The sequence below is a fragment of the Zootoca vivipara genome, chromosome 2, assembly GCF_965207765.1.
Source record: "Zootoca vivipara chromosome 2, rZooViv2.hap1.1, whole genome shotgun sequence".
In the NCBI taxonomy this organism is placed as follows: domain Eukaryota; kingdom Metazoa; phylum Chordata; class Lepidosauria; order Squamata; family Lacertidae; genus Zootoca; species Zootoca vivipara.
Genome location: NC_142584.1, coordinates 38,159,424 through 38,174,797, shown reverse-complemented (window position 1 = coordinate 38,174,797; position 15,374 = coordinate 38,159,424). Strand labels below are relative to the sequence as shown.

Below are 15,374 nucleotides of genomic sequence, written 5' to 3'. Positions count from 1 at the left end.
CCGGCTTCGCGCGCTCGCTGCTCTCGATCTCCTCCTCCTCGAGGTCGAATGTGGGCTCGGCGGGGGCGCCTCAGGGGGCGGGGCAAGCGGTTGCTAGGACACGACGGGTGGCCTTGGAGATGATGATGATGAGGGTGAATTCTTATCCACATTGACATTTCCAAGCTGTTCTGGCGTTGTGGTGCAGGTCCATCATATGTCTGCTTAGAAGTGAGCCCCATCCACTTCAGTGGGACTTACTCCCAAGTAATTAGATATATAATAGGACTTCACCCTTGGAGCCCTCCCTCTTCCACTCCTCGGTTTCTACTTCTAGCCATACCTGTTAGAATAGGTTTTTCTTCTCAGGTTTTGTCCCTTATTCCGATATTCTGTTTCATGTTATTTATATACCCCACACCCCACACCATGTTCCCCGAGGAGCTAAAATTAAAAAGCTAAAAAACAACCCCACACTAGAGTCAATCAAATAATTAACCCAATTAAAATGAACAGTACCTAAAACGACGGAGGCAGAGAAAATAACAGTGGGGAAGGTCACAGGGGTTTTAAAATATTGAGAAAAATAAAAGGTCTTCTCACAGAAAAGACAGTCTCTTCACCCTCTTTCAAAATATGAGGGACACCCAATTGTTGTAGGATCTGCATCACTGGAACCCATATCCTATGGGCCAGAGAATTGTGGGTGAAACAGCATTTCAGATAGTTTGGCTGGGATGCAAAAAGGAGCTGTGTTTAATCCTGATTGTTTCCCTTCTCTTCAGCTCAGCATAAATTCAAGGGACTTACCAGTAAGTCTTTTTGTGGTTTTGCCTCTTGCTTCATTGAGATAACTGCAGCAAATGTTGGTGCTTGGGACAAATCTTTTAAAAGCCAGATTTAGGATCAGCTACTAAGGGAACATAGGCCTTTCTATCAAAATGGTTCTTTTAATCCCAGGATAAAAGTTCCTAAAACCCAGATAACTTGGGGATTTATACACAAACGAAAGACAAGTAGCATTTGTTTTTAGTACCTGTTACTGCTACTGGCCAAAAAATAAAAAATAAAAATCCTATAAATACCGTGTGGCTGTATTACTTACACTGCATAATAAGATGACTCTTCTTAGCTTTGCTAAAGAAATCTATGCCATCTCCTTTGCAATGGAAGACTTTTCCAGGAAAGATCCATGCTGGATCCCCAAGTCGAGGTCCATTGACACTGATACTTACTGCCATGTTATTTGCTGTCATTATGCTGAGTTTTCTCTCATATATGAGACATTTAAAATGTATTTTCAGAGTCTCTGGTTCTGCTGTCTACAAGTTGGCTTCCCTATAATGAGAGGTATTCTTTTTCAGAGACGAATGAATTATTTACTGGTAAAGAATTGTACAGGTGGTTTGTCTTTGACTAGGTTTTATTTAGTTTCCAGTTCAATCTACCGGTACTTGGTATTTAAGTAGTCCTTGGTGAAACACACGAAAGTAAAGTGATACACAAATGGACTTCTCTGGAATAGTAGGTAAAAGTAAAGGAATAGTATAAAGTTTCAATGTACCCTAGCTTATTTTAATATCTCACTTATGTGGAATTACGCTACAGTCACAAGCATATTTACTTGGAGGCAATAACGCCAGCCATTAAAACTAATGCTGACTTTCGAATAACTATTGTTAGGACTGGGGTGTAAAGCTACAAGGAATACAATTGGATAATCTTAAAAGATAAAACTTCTATTCAGTTTTGATGCTCTTTGACTAAATATATATTTGCCCTGCTTCAGCAGTGTGGCATCAGATACTCTCAGATGTATTTCAAATTTAATTGATGTGGGAGCTGAAAGCAGTTCAGATCCAACCAGATACAGAACTATTTAGCTCTTCAGGTGTTACTGTTTGCAAAGCCATATTGTTGTAGCCTGCCAATAGGTAAGAAGGAAAGCAGAACCCTGTATCAGGATTACAAGAGACTTTGTAAAATAGAAAAAATCCTTCAGTAGCACCTTAAAGACCAACTAAGTTTTTATTTTGGTATGAGCTTTCGTGTGCATGCACACTTTGTGTTGAGCATAAAACATCATTAAAAGATATAAAGAAACCACCCAACCCCTTTGTACCTTTGCAGTGTTGCTATGACTGAATGCTTAAAAGCTTTCAATTGAAATCATTCTTCTGTACTCTGGAAGCAATCATATATAATGTCCCACTTGGGTTGGGGTGTTGTTCTTGTTGTTTTTTGAATTATCTCCAGAACCACCACAACATCCCTGTCCAACTCTCTACTGGAAATGATGGGTTTTCCTAACATTAGATGATTTATTGGAACTGAGGCTGCAATACCTGTTAAAACTGTGCAATTACAAATACACACATATCCACTGTGTTGCACTTACAATACAGAGGTGCATATTGTATAGCTTATCACATAAATGAATTGCCACTGTAGAATACAGCATCTGTGGGAACCTTGGGGCGTCCAGATGTTGTTTGACTAAAACTCCCATCATCCCTGGCGACTGGCCAAAGGTTCTCCATGCCATACAGTCTTGCAATGGAATCAGAATGTGCAATTGAACAGGGGACACAAAAATCATGTTGATATAACTAACCTCCGCAGGATAATCTTACCTCTGCTGCCAACTGTCAAATGAATACATGGCATCAAACATCATTGGACGTTATTTAATGAAATTAAAGGATTCCACTTTTGAATATACAACATGTATTACATCTGTACAAATAATTTATAATTAATTTATATAATATACATTCTTAGTTACTATAGATACCTCCATTACAAAATTCAAAGCAACCCATCATATAACCTTTTGGTTTGTAAACATGTAGCCACAGCACCATACTTAAGAGAACTAATTTTAAAAAATGCTTAAGACTGCAAACATTTTGAAATCTTTTGCTTTTTTAAAGTCACTGTGCTTAACAACTCACAGGAGTATCATTGCTACATGTGGTTCCATCAGCTGCTATTTGACCTAAATTTTTATTATTTTCCCCTCTAGGAAATTTATCCTTCTTTCCAGATTCTAGCATGTGTCTACTCTTAGTGCCTCCTCCCCTTGCAATAAACCTTATGGCATTGCTTATCAATTACTTTAAAAGTCTTACATTCAGACATGAAGCAACTGAAGTAGAAACACACTGATGTTTGGGCCAAGAATCAAGGGCGCTGCTAGAGGTGAACTCACAGAGCACAGACCCCAAATCCTGTCCTATGTGCTCTGAGTTTCTGGGTGGGTTATGAATTCAAGCAAAATTACACTGTGTGTGATGTGGCTACCTGGGTAGGTTATTAATTTGGGGAAACTGAATATGACTCTGTCCAGAGATGATTTTGGGGGGTGGGGTTGGTGCTGGATTATCCTCTAAGCAAACGAAGCATGTGCTTAGGGGACCATCAAAGCAGGGGCACTTCATTACACTGCACTACACATATCCCTCCATTTTCCTGTTCTTTTTATTACTTATCCCCACCTACACCAGGGGGCGTCCTAATAATGTAAATCAAAACAATGCAAAGGTCCTGTCTTGTGCTGCACATGACATGCTTTAGGGCAGGCATCCCCAAACTGTGGCCCTCCAGATGTTTTGGCCTACAACTCCCATGATCCCTAGCTATCAGGACCAGTGGTCGGGGAAGATGGGAATTGTAGTCCAAAACATCTGGAGGGCCGAAGTTTGGGGATGCCTGCTTTAGGGCCTCTTAATCTTACCCAGGGCATGGGATGGGAGTAATAAATGAGGATAAGTGAAGGGGATTTGACATGATTTCTACAAGATCTGTTGAGAGATTAATTGGGGGGGTAAATGAATGGAAGAGGAGCTAATTTTGGGTGATCTGGGGAGGGGTGCAAATTAACTGAAGAATTTATCTGGATGATTTGGAAGGGAAATGAATTGGCTTGCCTTCTGTGATATTTATATCATAAACCTGTGCTTATACATATAAATCAACTATGCAAATTTGTTTCTATGGACCTCTGCCCCACGCTTTTAAAGAACCTAGCAACACCCCTGCTGAAAAGTCCAAATGCCTTGCTGTGTAAGATCTAGAAGAGCATGATGTAAAAGAGTAAACTGTAGCAGCAAGCCAAGTTTCATGGAGTACCTTGGAGTACAGCAAGTTTATCAGTTTGTATCCCCTCCTTTTGCATGTTTTGACCCCTGGTTTTTAGGTCTCCATTTCCATTTTACTATTTATATTGTATTTAGCTGCAATTTTATTGTGAACTGGGGAGGGACCAAATGACAAAATATAAATATTTTAATTAGTAAATAAATAAAAACACTGAAGGCAGAAAGTAGCGTTGACCTGACTCTGCCACAGCAAGGCCCACTAACCTTCTTGCGCACCTGTACAGCAGCACCACAAAGTCCTTCCTCCATCCCACCAGTGCTGGAGGTTTATTACCCATGCTTCACTTTATGGCTAAAGCACTCTGCAAGATAGCAGGAGCCCAGTTCTCACGGGAAAATGCTTGACCTTTGGCGGCATAACATTTTGCCCTGCCTATGGTACATATTTTGTGCTATTCCACACAGTCACCGTCACATTTGTGCCTGTTCAAACGTCTCTAAAGCCACTAATATCTCTCCCCCTCCCCCCGCAATTCCTTTGGTGGGTAGCATGTACACCATTTATCCAAAGATTCTGCTAACAGCAACGAAAATTGCATACTGTTTCATTAAATCCAAATCCCTAAATTCAGATCAGGTGGTTCTACAGAATAACCATATCTGTACCACAGACCACTAACACCTGACTAAACAGAGCTGTGATCACAACTAGGGTTCAAAGGAAAGTATATTTAGCATTAATTACCACCATTTCATTTGTTGTGTGCTGGTGAAACAAAACTATTCTCTCCTTGCCCAATGGAAGATGAATATAAGGAAAGCGTGGCACTGAAGTCTAAAACTCTCACACTCTGTTTTGTTTTGTACATGCCCCCTGCCACAGTTTTATCTGCTACTATTATAGGAGGACACAGCTTCCCTGTATTGGGCTGGGATTCATCTCCTGCTGCAGACCTGAGCTGTTGTTCTGGTGATGATCCCTTGCTTTTTCCTTTCTTCTGCGGACTCCTTCACCGTGGGAACACAACCACTGGATATTCCCTAATCAGACGCAGTAAAAGATGAAATAGCTGTGGCTATCAGCTTTTTCACTGAACAATGCCTGCAAAAGTGTTGATGGGTAGCAATAAAGATTTAGGTAAGTATTTAGCCAGTCCCACATCTTCCTCTTCCTCAAAGCTAGACCGTCTGGTTCTTGTCTTTTGTAAGCAGTAGCTGGGTTCTAGGCATGGGAAAACTTCAATACTGCAAGAAAACAAACGATGTTGTTCCATTAGCTAAATACACAAGCTATTGGTAGGAATCTGATCTGGTGTTTACCCAGTTTCTGATATGAAGTTCTTTTATCTGGAAAACCCCGTTTGTGGGTATTTGAACCTCAGGCAATGTGGTGCATGTAATTTGCAAACCCTTTGCATATATTTTGAACGCACACCAATAATTGATATTATCAGTTGACAATCACTGAGTCTGAGAAGAATAACATGGGTGGTATGCAGCTAACACACCCCAGCAGCGTAATGATTTCTGCTTGCACAATGGAACTCTCACCCTCCTAGGGGTGCCTCAAAGCATGGTTCCTTCCATTCTAGGGGTGCCCCCAACCTGCAGGGGACACACAGGAGGTGGTGGTGGGGTCATTCAATTGTCCAAATCCTTGTTCTAATGGAATATGTTAGTTGAATATCACCCAGTACCTTGAAGGTGGCTAAAAATGCTATAATAGATTTGTATGGCAAATTAAGGATGTGACAGGGAGTGTGGTGTTATGTTAAAATGAGAAAGTAGCACCCAGCAGGACTGAACTTCCCACTCACTAGGCGATGTCAGCTGATGGGTGAGCGGTGGGGTTCAATCCTGCTGACTGCTGCTTCACCAGTGCTTTCCCTGCGCTCATCAGCTGGTGAGTGGGAAGTTAAGTTCAGTCCTGCTGGGTGCTACTTTCCCTCTAGGGAACATGGTGAGGAAGGAGACCACCACCCTCCAGACAACTTTGACAGTTAGCAAGGATATCACCATGCCCATCTATCAGGCACCTAATGGCATCATGGCATCAGACCATTGGCAGGTGGGTGACCCTGTTCACCTGTCAAAGTTGATGCATGGTGTGCAGGGAAACAAAGCTCTGGTCCTCAGGCCCAAAAGTTTCCACACTACTGAGATAAAATATCTGCCCAATACATCTACATTTTACAGTGATGTATGCACAAAAACCAACAGTTTTCAAATACTGTAAAGGACTAAAGCCTTGATTTGTCACCCAGTAGGTTACATCTAGCCACCATGAGTTATTAACAAGTTACATGTGGCCCTCAGAGTGATTTAAGTTGCATATCCCAATGTCAGACCATGACAAATAAAGCAGCATAAAACTGCTGAAATCTGAAAGACCAAAGTCCTCCACTGCTTCTCACCCATTTCAGTTTCCCTGGAGGCAGTTCTTGGGTTGACAGCGTTTATTAGTAGCACCCACACCATGCTCAAGAACAGACTTTGAGGAATGGGGAAGGGACACTTGGGTGAAAAGTTAACAATATACAGCTTATTGGAGAGCCCTACCTGGTCACATTCTTGTAGAGCCTCCTAGAGTCCTTGTCTAGGCACACAGTGAAGGTCCTTTGTTCTGTGCTTCTGATTTTGATGTTGCGCGTTCGAATAGTGTTTGTCACTAACTGGAATAAAAATGCAACAAAATGCTCTGCTTAGCAGGTGGGGGGGAGGGGATGCTTTTCTTAGTCAAGGCCGAATGCAAACAAGTTATATAATACATTGGAGTTACTGGATTAGCAAGTTTTTTTTGTTTTCTGTGGCATGAATCTCAAGTTTCTGCCTTAGCAACAGAAAACAAAAACCGGCAACAGAGTTGTACAAAGGGTGGGTAAGCACAGAACAAATCCTGCTCTAGAGAAAGCTGTCTCTCAGGGCACATCTAGACATGATTCAGAAGATCTGTGAATAGGATTTCTTGCCTTTAATAGCAATGTCAGCCTCAAGGGGAACAGACTGGACTGGGGCTGTGGCACATGGGAAGGATGGGTTAACCCTTATCCCTGTGCTCTTTCCCACCACTCTCTCAAAGCTCCTATTTGCTATTTGGTGGGAAACACATGCAGTTGTAGCCAATGAAGTCATCCCATTAGCACAAGGACCTCTGGCTGCACAGTGGGTCTTATTTTCCCTTTTCTCTCCTGGAGCCCTCTGCACCCCACCCAGATCTGTTCTGGAGGTTACCCCAACATTCCAGAGCAGATTTTTGGGCAGGGGGCACAGGAAGAGGAAGTTCTATTGCACAAGGACAACTTTGTTAGATACAACCCATAAGTCTTCTGAAGTCCTCAGGTTGCATTACTGATATCAGTTCTTCTACAAGTTTAGCGAAGCATTTTTTTTTTACAATACATTAATTACCACGTTCAAAAAACCAAAATACATTAATTACCACATTCAACAAACCAAAATGCAATGCCATTTATTTTCCATGTCAGCTTCCACAAAGCAATTCGCTACATAAGCTCTGTACTGTGACAGGTTCTTTTGGTAAAATCTGTTTATAATCATGACTGTTGGGCATTTTACCGCTGCTCTTAGGTTCACCAATGAAAAAGATAATTATGTATGTATTGCCAATAAACATTTAGAAACCTGCAAAGTGGGTGGTTACGAGATAGTGGCTTAGTTCTGACATTGACAAGGGTGGAAACTTAAATATTCGCTGCTGGTGTAATCAGCCTATTTGATAAATTATGCAATGGAGAAATCATTGATAATTCATTTCTCACTTCAGATACTGATACTAATTGCAATGGAAATGCTGTTCCAACTGTGCATATTAGTTTGCTTTATTCAAAAATCTTCAGTTCGGTAGGAATTATTGATGGTGAAATGGGGGGGGGGGAATCTGAAGCAAAAAGCAAGTGTATATGATGTATAAGCCTGAAATGGAGCCCCTTTTTCCTTTCTTTCACAGGTGCAGGAGAATACTTCTTCCAGCCACTTTGCGTTGCACATATCCTGTGATCTGAGATGTAGGTCAGCATCAAGCAGTCAATTTACTAAAGGGCTCGTCAAAGAAGCTGAACAGTTTCCATTCCAAATGCACACACAGCCTTGCAAACCTGGTTGCTTTCTAACCCAAAGGACTCATGGGAAAGCAGGGTTTGCATTCCTCATTGGGAAAGCACAAGGTTCAATAACCTAAGTAAACATTTTGAAGGGATCCTGATTCAAGTGTCAGAGCAGCTTCAGCACCTGACCTAGTGACATACGGTATAACTGCTATGTGTGAAAGTTTCCTTCCCCCCCAAAAATGCACACCATCTTTTTTGTTGGAATTTGAGATTTTAGCAATATGTAGTTAATAAAGAAGCTCATGGAGACTCAGCAGACATGGTCAAGAGAAGAATGAGGAAAGGAGGTTGTAATTTTTATGTTCAGCTATGATGATTATTCATTAATGGGTCTAGGGCTGCTGATTTTTGCTTCAGAAAACATTTGGAGCAAACGTAACTTATACACCAGGTGGATTCATAAAGTTCCATTGAAGGTAACATTTTTTTATGATTATCTCCTACTTTCTATTGTAGAATAGGTGGGAAATCCTACATTTCCCGCCCTGTAGATACTAAGCAGCATCACTAGGTTCTTAATTCTGAGGAAGCAGAGTGTCACTTACAGAAAATGATCGTCCTGAGAGGTTGGATATTTTTACGACCTCAGTAGTATTCACATTCAAGCACACCAGATCTGCAGAGTTCAATGAAGAAAGATGGATGAATCAGTCATGACTTCCCCCCTTCTTTTTGCCTTGACTGAAGCATTTGCATGATCCTCTGCCATGTTTAGCACTGCCCCAAATTTCCTCCATGACTAACATAGTTCTATGCAGCAGTAGAAGAGAGCTCTAGAACACAGTCAGAACATTGTTTCTCCTACCCTGAGAAACAGCATGGAGAAGTTCACTCAGACTTTACAGCTCCTCCTCATCTTCCCTTCCAAGGACCTTTTAAGGCAGGCATCCCCAGACTTCGGTCCTCCAGATGTTTTGGACTACAATTCCCATCATCCCTGACCACTGGTCCTATTAGCTAGGGATCATGGGAGTTGTAGGCTAAAACATCTGGAGGGCCGCAGTTTGGGGATGCCTGTTTTAAGGTATACGGGAGGCTGTGGGAGGGGTGGGGCTACACAATGAACATGCAGCTACAACGAACATACCCTGTTGTTGTGGAAGATCCAAGTGTTCCTTAAAGGAGGACTTTGAAGGATATATTGAAGGGATACAAACATTTCCCCAAGGTTCAAAATTGCTGGGGGGAATGTGTGTTTTTGTTCCCTAGCTTAGCTCCTCCATTGCTGCATGGAAGGTGGTTGTATGAGTTTCATTAGAACCTATTGGGTGGTGCATGTAACATCACAGATGACAACCAACACAAGTCCCACCATTCATTTATCATTGCTTTTTAAAAAACTGTAATTTAGCAGCTGATGGCTCCCTCACAGGAACAGGGTGTCTACAAAACAGACATGCATAAAAGCAGGTGCCACACCATTCTGGAAACCTCACTAATTGTTTGTCCTACATAACATTTTGAGGACTGAGCCTGGGGTGGGGGAAAAAAGTTTCATCAATTTGAAGCAGAAGGAGTTGTGCAGAGCACTGACTGATAGGGTATCTGCGACATCTTAGGCACTCATTTCACAGAACATTTTTTAGCATAAGAAAACAACTGTTGGGTTCTTTGGGAGGAAAACAGGCACCATGTGATTGCTTAAATGTATCTCTCCCAAACCAATTTGCTGGCATTCTGTGGGTCCTGTTTGTTTCTCTTATTTGATTACTAGCAGTCTCATACCTAGTGTTGCTAAGGAATTCTAAGAAACCAAAATATCAGTAGAGTTTGAAAGTTTCAGTCCACCATCTTGGTGCAAAATGGTATCCAATTGTATCAAAACAGACAAAAACCTGCTGTTTGATCTCAGGGTCTATCATGCATACTTTGGTTACAATATTGTGAGAAGAGTCCAAATGCATAGTGAACAAACAGCTTTCTAAAATATACATTAGATTAACTCTGAGCTGTTCCTCTTCAGAAATGAAGTGGACATCTTAACCCCTCCCTTTATTTTTTGGGTGACAGCAGCAAGTTGGTAAAAAGAATGTATACCTACATTGAAGCAAGTTTAGACTGCTCCTTCACTTTGGAACAAGAGTGCATGTCATCTGCAGAAGTCCAGCTCTCACTCAGGAATCCAGCTAGGAATCCAGAAAAGTGGAAGCCCAGAAAACCAGTGTCTGCTGTCCCCACCTGTACATTGCCTTTACCTTCAGTCTCATTTGAGGGAATGGCTTTAATAACTAGGCCTGTGGATCGCAATGAAAGTGTCTCCTCCTTCTCACGGTTACTCAGCAAAACCTAGACAGAAATCACAATTGTTTCCCAGTGGGGAAAAAATGCATTAATCCTTATTGGAAACAATGGGTTATTATTTCAACCATACAGTATAACCATTGTTGTTTCTATATTTTGCAACAGTGCTCTTTTTCTTTCTTTCTTTTACTGTAGACCATTGTTTTGTGCCTCCCAGTACGTTTCCGAGCACAATTCAAAGTGTTGGTGCTGACCTTTAAAGCCCTAAATGGCCTCGGTCCAGTAGGAGCGTCTCCACCCCCATCGTTCTGCCCGGACACTGAGGTCCAGTACCGAGGGCCTTTTAGTGGTTCCCTCGTTGCAAGAAGCCAAGTTGCAGGGAACCAGGCAGAGGGCCTTCTCGGTGGTGGCGCCCGCCCTGTGGAATGCCCTCCCATCAGATGTCAAAGAGAAAAACAGCTACCAGATTTTTAGAAGACATCTGAAGGCAGCCCTGTTTAGGAAGGCTTTTAATGTTTAATCGATTATTTTATTTTTCTGTTGGAAGCCACCCAAAGTGGCTGGGAAAACCCAGCCAGATGGGCGGGGTATAATTTATTTATTTATTTATTTCATGTGTTAGGCAATCAGCACAGAGAACAGTGGGGAAACTAATCAGCCCACTCCCCCCCCCCATCCATCCAGCAACTAAGAAGCCTATCATTCTGGGTATGCATGAAATATGCAGGAAGAAAAGCCAGGGCAGGTTAATTATCTCTCTAGAAGTCTAGCCATATTTTCTGGACCATCAATGAAAACAAATTACAGGTTCTGCCAGCATTCATAGCCTCAGTTATTATTAATGTGGGTGAAATATTTTTCCTAAGATGCCATGATGATTGCCAGGACTCTGTACCTGTCCATTCTTGCCCACTATTTATAAATGTTCTCACCTTCTTATACATGAGTGTAAGATCTGCACCAGGAACGTCTACTGCTGGCTTCTTTTTCGTTGGTAGACTGTCTGCAAAAGAAACAACCACAGATTTCAATTAGTTGGGATACTGACACAGCTATCCTCCAATTTAAGTTTACAGGGGGAGGGGAGGGGATGAAGAATATTGGGGCATACTTTCCCTTATAAGGACCTATAAGTACAGCTGGAGTGGGAATAGTATGTGAATAAAAGTGACAGGAAAAATAAGAGCCAATGAGTTCTGCAACTCATGGCATCACAGAAGAACACACAACTTGGTGTTATTCCCCAATGACCAGTTACCCTTTTGCCTCCTTTCTTAACTTTTTATTTTCTTGAGACACAGCCTGGCTGAAGACCAGCGAACGCTTCCCCAGCTGGAGAGATCAGGGAGCTCTGAAAGGAGCTCTGCGATATCTAGGGAGCCCTGAAATGAGATACAGACCTTTGGAAGGGTTGAATTCTTCAAGCATTAGACTCAGTTCAATCAAGAAAATGTCCTCAACAGGCTCCAAATCTGTGTTACTGAAGAAAAGCTGAAAGGCAGAAAGAGGCTCTCAAAGCATGGTTCCTTCCAAGTGGGTGAACTGTTACAAGTGTCATGAATATAATTTTTGTGCAGTCTAGTGGTAAACTTCATTATGCTCAAAGAAGGGCACTGACCTTCACTGCGTACACCTGGAAGAAGACTGGCTGCAAGCCCAGACGCACATAGTACGCAATCACATCAAGGATGAACAGCTCAGAGACTGTAGATTTGCTTGGAGAAGAGGGCTGTGGGGGATCAAAGACGACTGCATCAGTCCAAACCAACTCCCAAGTTACCTGCTATTTCTATTAGCTTCCTGATATTTCCTGATATTTCACCTGCTTGGTGAATTAGGCAGCCAAGGGGTGCTACACATAACTCACATTGTATCTACAACACTAGAGCCAAGAAAGTGAAATACTAAAAAATAAATAAAAAAAATTGGCCATTCTATTCTATACCTCTATTATGAGTTGGAGAGGAAGAACTAGCCTTTCACCGACAAGCATGCTAATGAATGTAGGTCGAGATCAGGGGTTGCCCACATGGTGTTCTCCAACTGTTGTTGGACTACAATGCATATATTTCCTGATGATTCACCATGCTGGCTGATGGGAGCCTCAGGGTTACCCTTGGTCCAGGTATACGTAAGATCTGGAAGTACTTGGCCCTTGCTTCTGACTGAGATCCAGCCTCAGTGACAGCTCCTTCTGCCACCTGAAGAACATTCCAAAAATTCCCATTGCTGTTTCTAAGGCAGAGGTGGGGAACCTGTGGGCCTGCAAATGTCGCTGGAATACAACTCCCACAGTCCCTGACCATTTGCTCCTGCTGGCTGGGGCCGATGGGAGTTGGAGTCCTTGGGTTCCTATCCCTGTTCTAAGGAATACAAGCAGAAGGAAGGGCTCCTCTCCTACCATGGTGGCCAGCTTCGGGATCATGTGACAGAGGGTGTTAATGTTGCTCTCGTACCATGGATCAGCTCTTCCAAGGTAAGCAGCCAACTCACAAGGCTCTGTCTGGTCAGGCAGAGCACCTTCCTGGAAGAGAAGAAGTAGAGTACGCTCACCAGCACCGTGGTAGGAAGAGGATGACCACAATCTAGCTCTCCCATCCTCTGCATGGCCTTCAGCTACTCACCTCGGTGGGGGAAGATGTGGGTTGTTCCTCCACAACAGGCACATAGTAAAATTGCACTTTTAGCCTTGGTGTAAGAAAGACACGTCTGCTCTCCCGCTTCCTGGAAATGAGGAGTTGAACATTGTTCTTAGGTCATACTAGTATCTCATCTCTTCTGGTGGAGAGGATACAGGTGGACCTGTGCACATAGTATTCTGATAGCCACAAATAATGGTATGTAGTAGGAGGAATCCATGTTATTCTCTAGCCAGGAAGAATATGGTCGCCACTATTTCCCATGCAACTCCTTGGTGTGTTCCTCCCCCTCCCCCTGCTGTCCCTAGCCTAGCATAAAACTTCCCATTAAGTCATGTTGAGCACCCTAAAGAGACCTGCCTGTGCCCTTGCCATTTCTGTACTAACCCCTTGTTCTAATCATGACCATGCTTTCACATCAGCAGTGCCTAGAACAGAGTGGTCCAACACATGGCTTCAGGGCATAATGCGGCCCTCAATACCTTTCTGGAAGCCCTTGGTAATATTTGACACCCCCACAGGCCCAGCCCTTGTGCCACCCTTCCTCCAGCCTCCTCCCCAAAGCCTAGTTAATGCTTGGGAAGGGGGTGGGAGCACTCTAGGACCCTGCCAGAACCTCATGCCTCCTTCCCAAAGCCTGGGGCCTCACTTTGGGAAGGCAGTGAGAGGGCTGGGGGGAGGGCAGCATAAAAATTTGGACTTGCTTCCTACACACAACAACAACAAGGCAGTGTCAGACCCTCCAAGTGCCCCTATTTTCCAGGGACAGTCCTGGTTTTACAGAAGCCGCCCCGGTTTTACAGAAGCTGCCCTGGTTTCTGGTTTGATCTTCGGATGTCCAGTGTTTCCTTAGGATGTCCCTATTTTAATCAGAAAAATATTGGAGGGCATGGATTTATCCAACCCCTGAGCCTTGTATAGGGAAGTTTTGTATAGGCAGCCTTGTATAGGGAAGTTTTCTTAATATTTAATGTTTTGTTGTGTGTGTGTGTGTGTGTGTGTGTGTGTGTGTGTCTGTCTGTCTGTCTGTCTGTCTGTCTGTCTCTCTCTCTCTCTCTCTCTCTCTGTGTGTGTGTGTGTGTGTATTGGAAGCCACCCAGAGTGGCTGGGGAAACCCAGTCAGAAGTCAGGTGGCTGGGGTATAAATTATTATTATGGAATAGGATGTCCCTATTTTCATTGGAGAAATGTTGGAGGGTATGGGCAGTGTGTGGCCCACGGGTTCCATGTCAAAGTATTCTTGCGGCCCACTTGGTATGAGAAGGAGATACTGCAACTCCACCACACAGAAACAGGAACTCTGTCCCAAACACAGCAAAACTCTCCCCAGCTCACCGCCAATGAAAGGTCTCTTCTCAAAGCCATCATGACGATAACTTACCTCAGGGAGTAATAGGCCTGGGCTAGGCGCCCCAGAATTCTGTCGTCACCCAGTACCAAGACACGAGCTGTGTGCAGGCGTTTCAGCTGAGCCACCGGTTCCATGACGCTGCCCCCAGATTTCCGATGCAGTTTCCCAGTAGGTTTTGCCCCTTGCCCATTAGAGCCGCTCTGTAGGAAAGCGAGGCTGTCCAGAGGAGACCCCTTCTTCTTCATGCAACCTTTCCTCTGGAGCCGGGAGTGCTCAGCCTCAGCAGTGCAAGATGACTGATTTTCATCGCCCGGGTTGGGCAGGTCTCGCTCAATCCCACTGTCGTTGGAGAGCACAGACAAACGTGTCTGCTCACAGCAGTCAAAGTCTGGCCCCATATCCTGAAACTCAAAGATATCCAGTTCTGGACTCAGGGAATCCTGTTCACACGATTGACTTGGCGAACGGAGGAATAGCACCAACTCCTTCCCTAAAATGAAGAGATGGTTTGTGAAATACCTAGAAGGCCATAATCATTCTTGAATCTTCACATGACACAGTGTGGCATTGTCTCAACACTACAAAAGTAAAGTTTCTTGTCCACATTCATAGGCCAGACAACTTCAGTCTATGTGCACATACACAACGTATTTTAATAAAATGTAGGCTGCCTCCTGACACTAAAACACTACCTTATATGGTTCCCATCCTTTCCCCTGAGATGGTTAGAGCCAATCAAAATGTTCAGGAGGAAAAACATGTTACCTACTTCCTGGGATTCTACAACTTCAGAACACAAGTGAGTAGTTCCCCCATATTTATCTTATCTTTCGGGACCACATAACACCGGTCCTGAGAGACATTGGCTCCCAGTACGTTTCTGAGCACAATTCAAAGTGTTGATGCTGACCTTTAAAGCCCTAAACGGCCTCGGTCC

The 15,374-nt window shown here is 43.3% G+C and overlaps 1 protein-coding gene across 1 annotated transcript in view; it reads right to left on the bottom strand.

Moving 5' to 3' along the window:
- Positions 1 to 2,652: 2,652 nt before the first annotated feature.
- Positions 2,653 to 15,374, bottom strand: part of PIK3R6 (phosphoinositide-3-kinase regulatory subunit 6) — a 38,132-nt gene continuing 25,410 nt past the window's right edge. Inside the window, exons 12-21 of the mRNA XM_035104698.3 lie at positions 14,468 to 14,927; positions 13,072 to 13,171; positions 12,849 to 12,971; positions 12,066 to 12,176; positions 11,848 to 11,938; positions 11,380 to 11,450; positions 10,402 to 10,492; positions 8,752 to 8,822; positions 6,639 to 6,751; positions 2,653 to 5,324 (exon numbers count right to left, since the gene is read on the bottom strand). Of these exons, the coding sequence (XP_034960589.3) occupies positions 5,168 to 5,324; positions 6,639 to 6,751; positions 8,752 to 8,822; positions 10,402 to 10,492; positions 11,380 to 11,450; positions 11,848 to 11,938; positions 12,066 to 12,176; positions 12,849 to 12,971; positions 13,072 to 13,171; positions 14,468 to 14,927 (1,388 nt within the window). The 3' untranslated portion in view covers positions 2,653 to 5,167. The remainder of the gene's footprint in view (positions 5,325 to 6,638; positions 6,752 to 8,751; positions 8,823 to 10,401; positions 10,493 to 11,379; positions 11,451 to 11,847; positions 11,939 to 12,065; positions 12,177 to 12,848; positions 12,972 to 13,071; positions 13,172 to 14,467; positions 14,928 to 15,374) is intronic.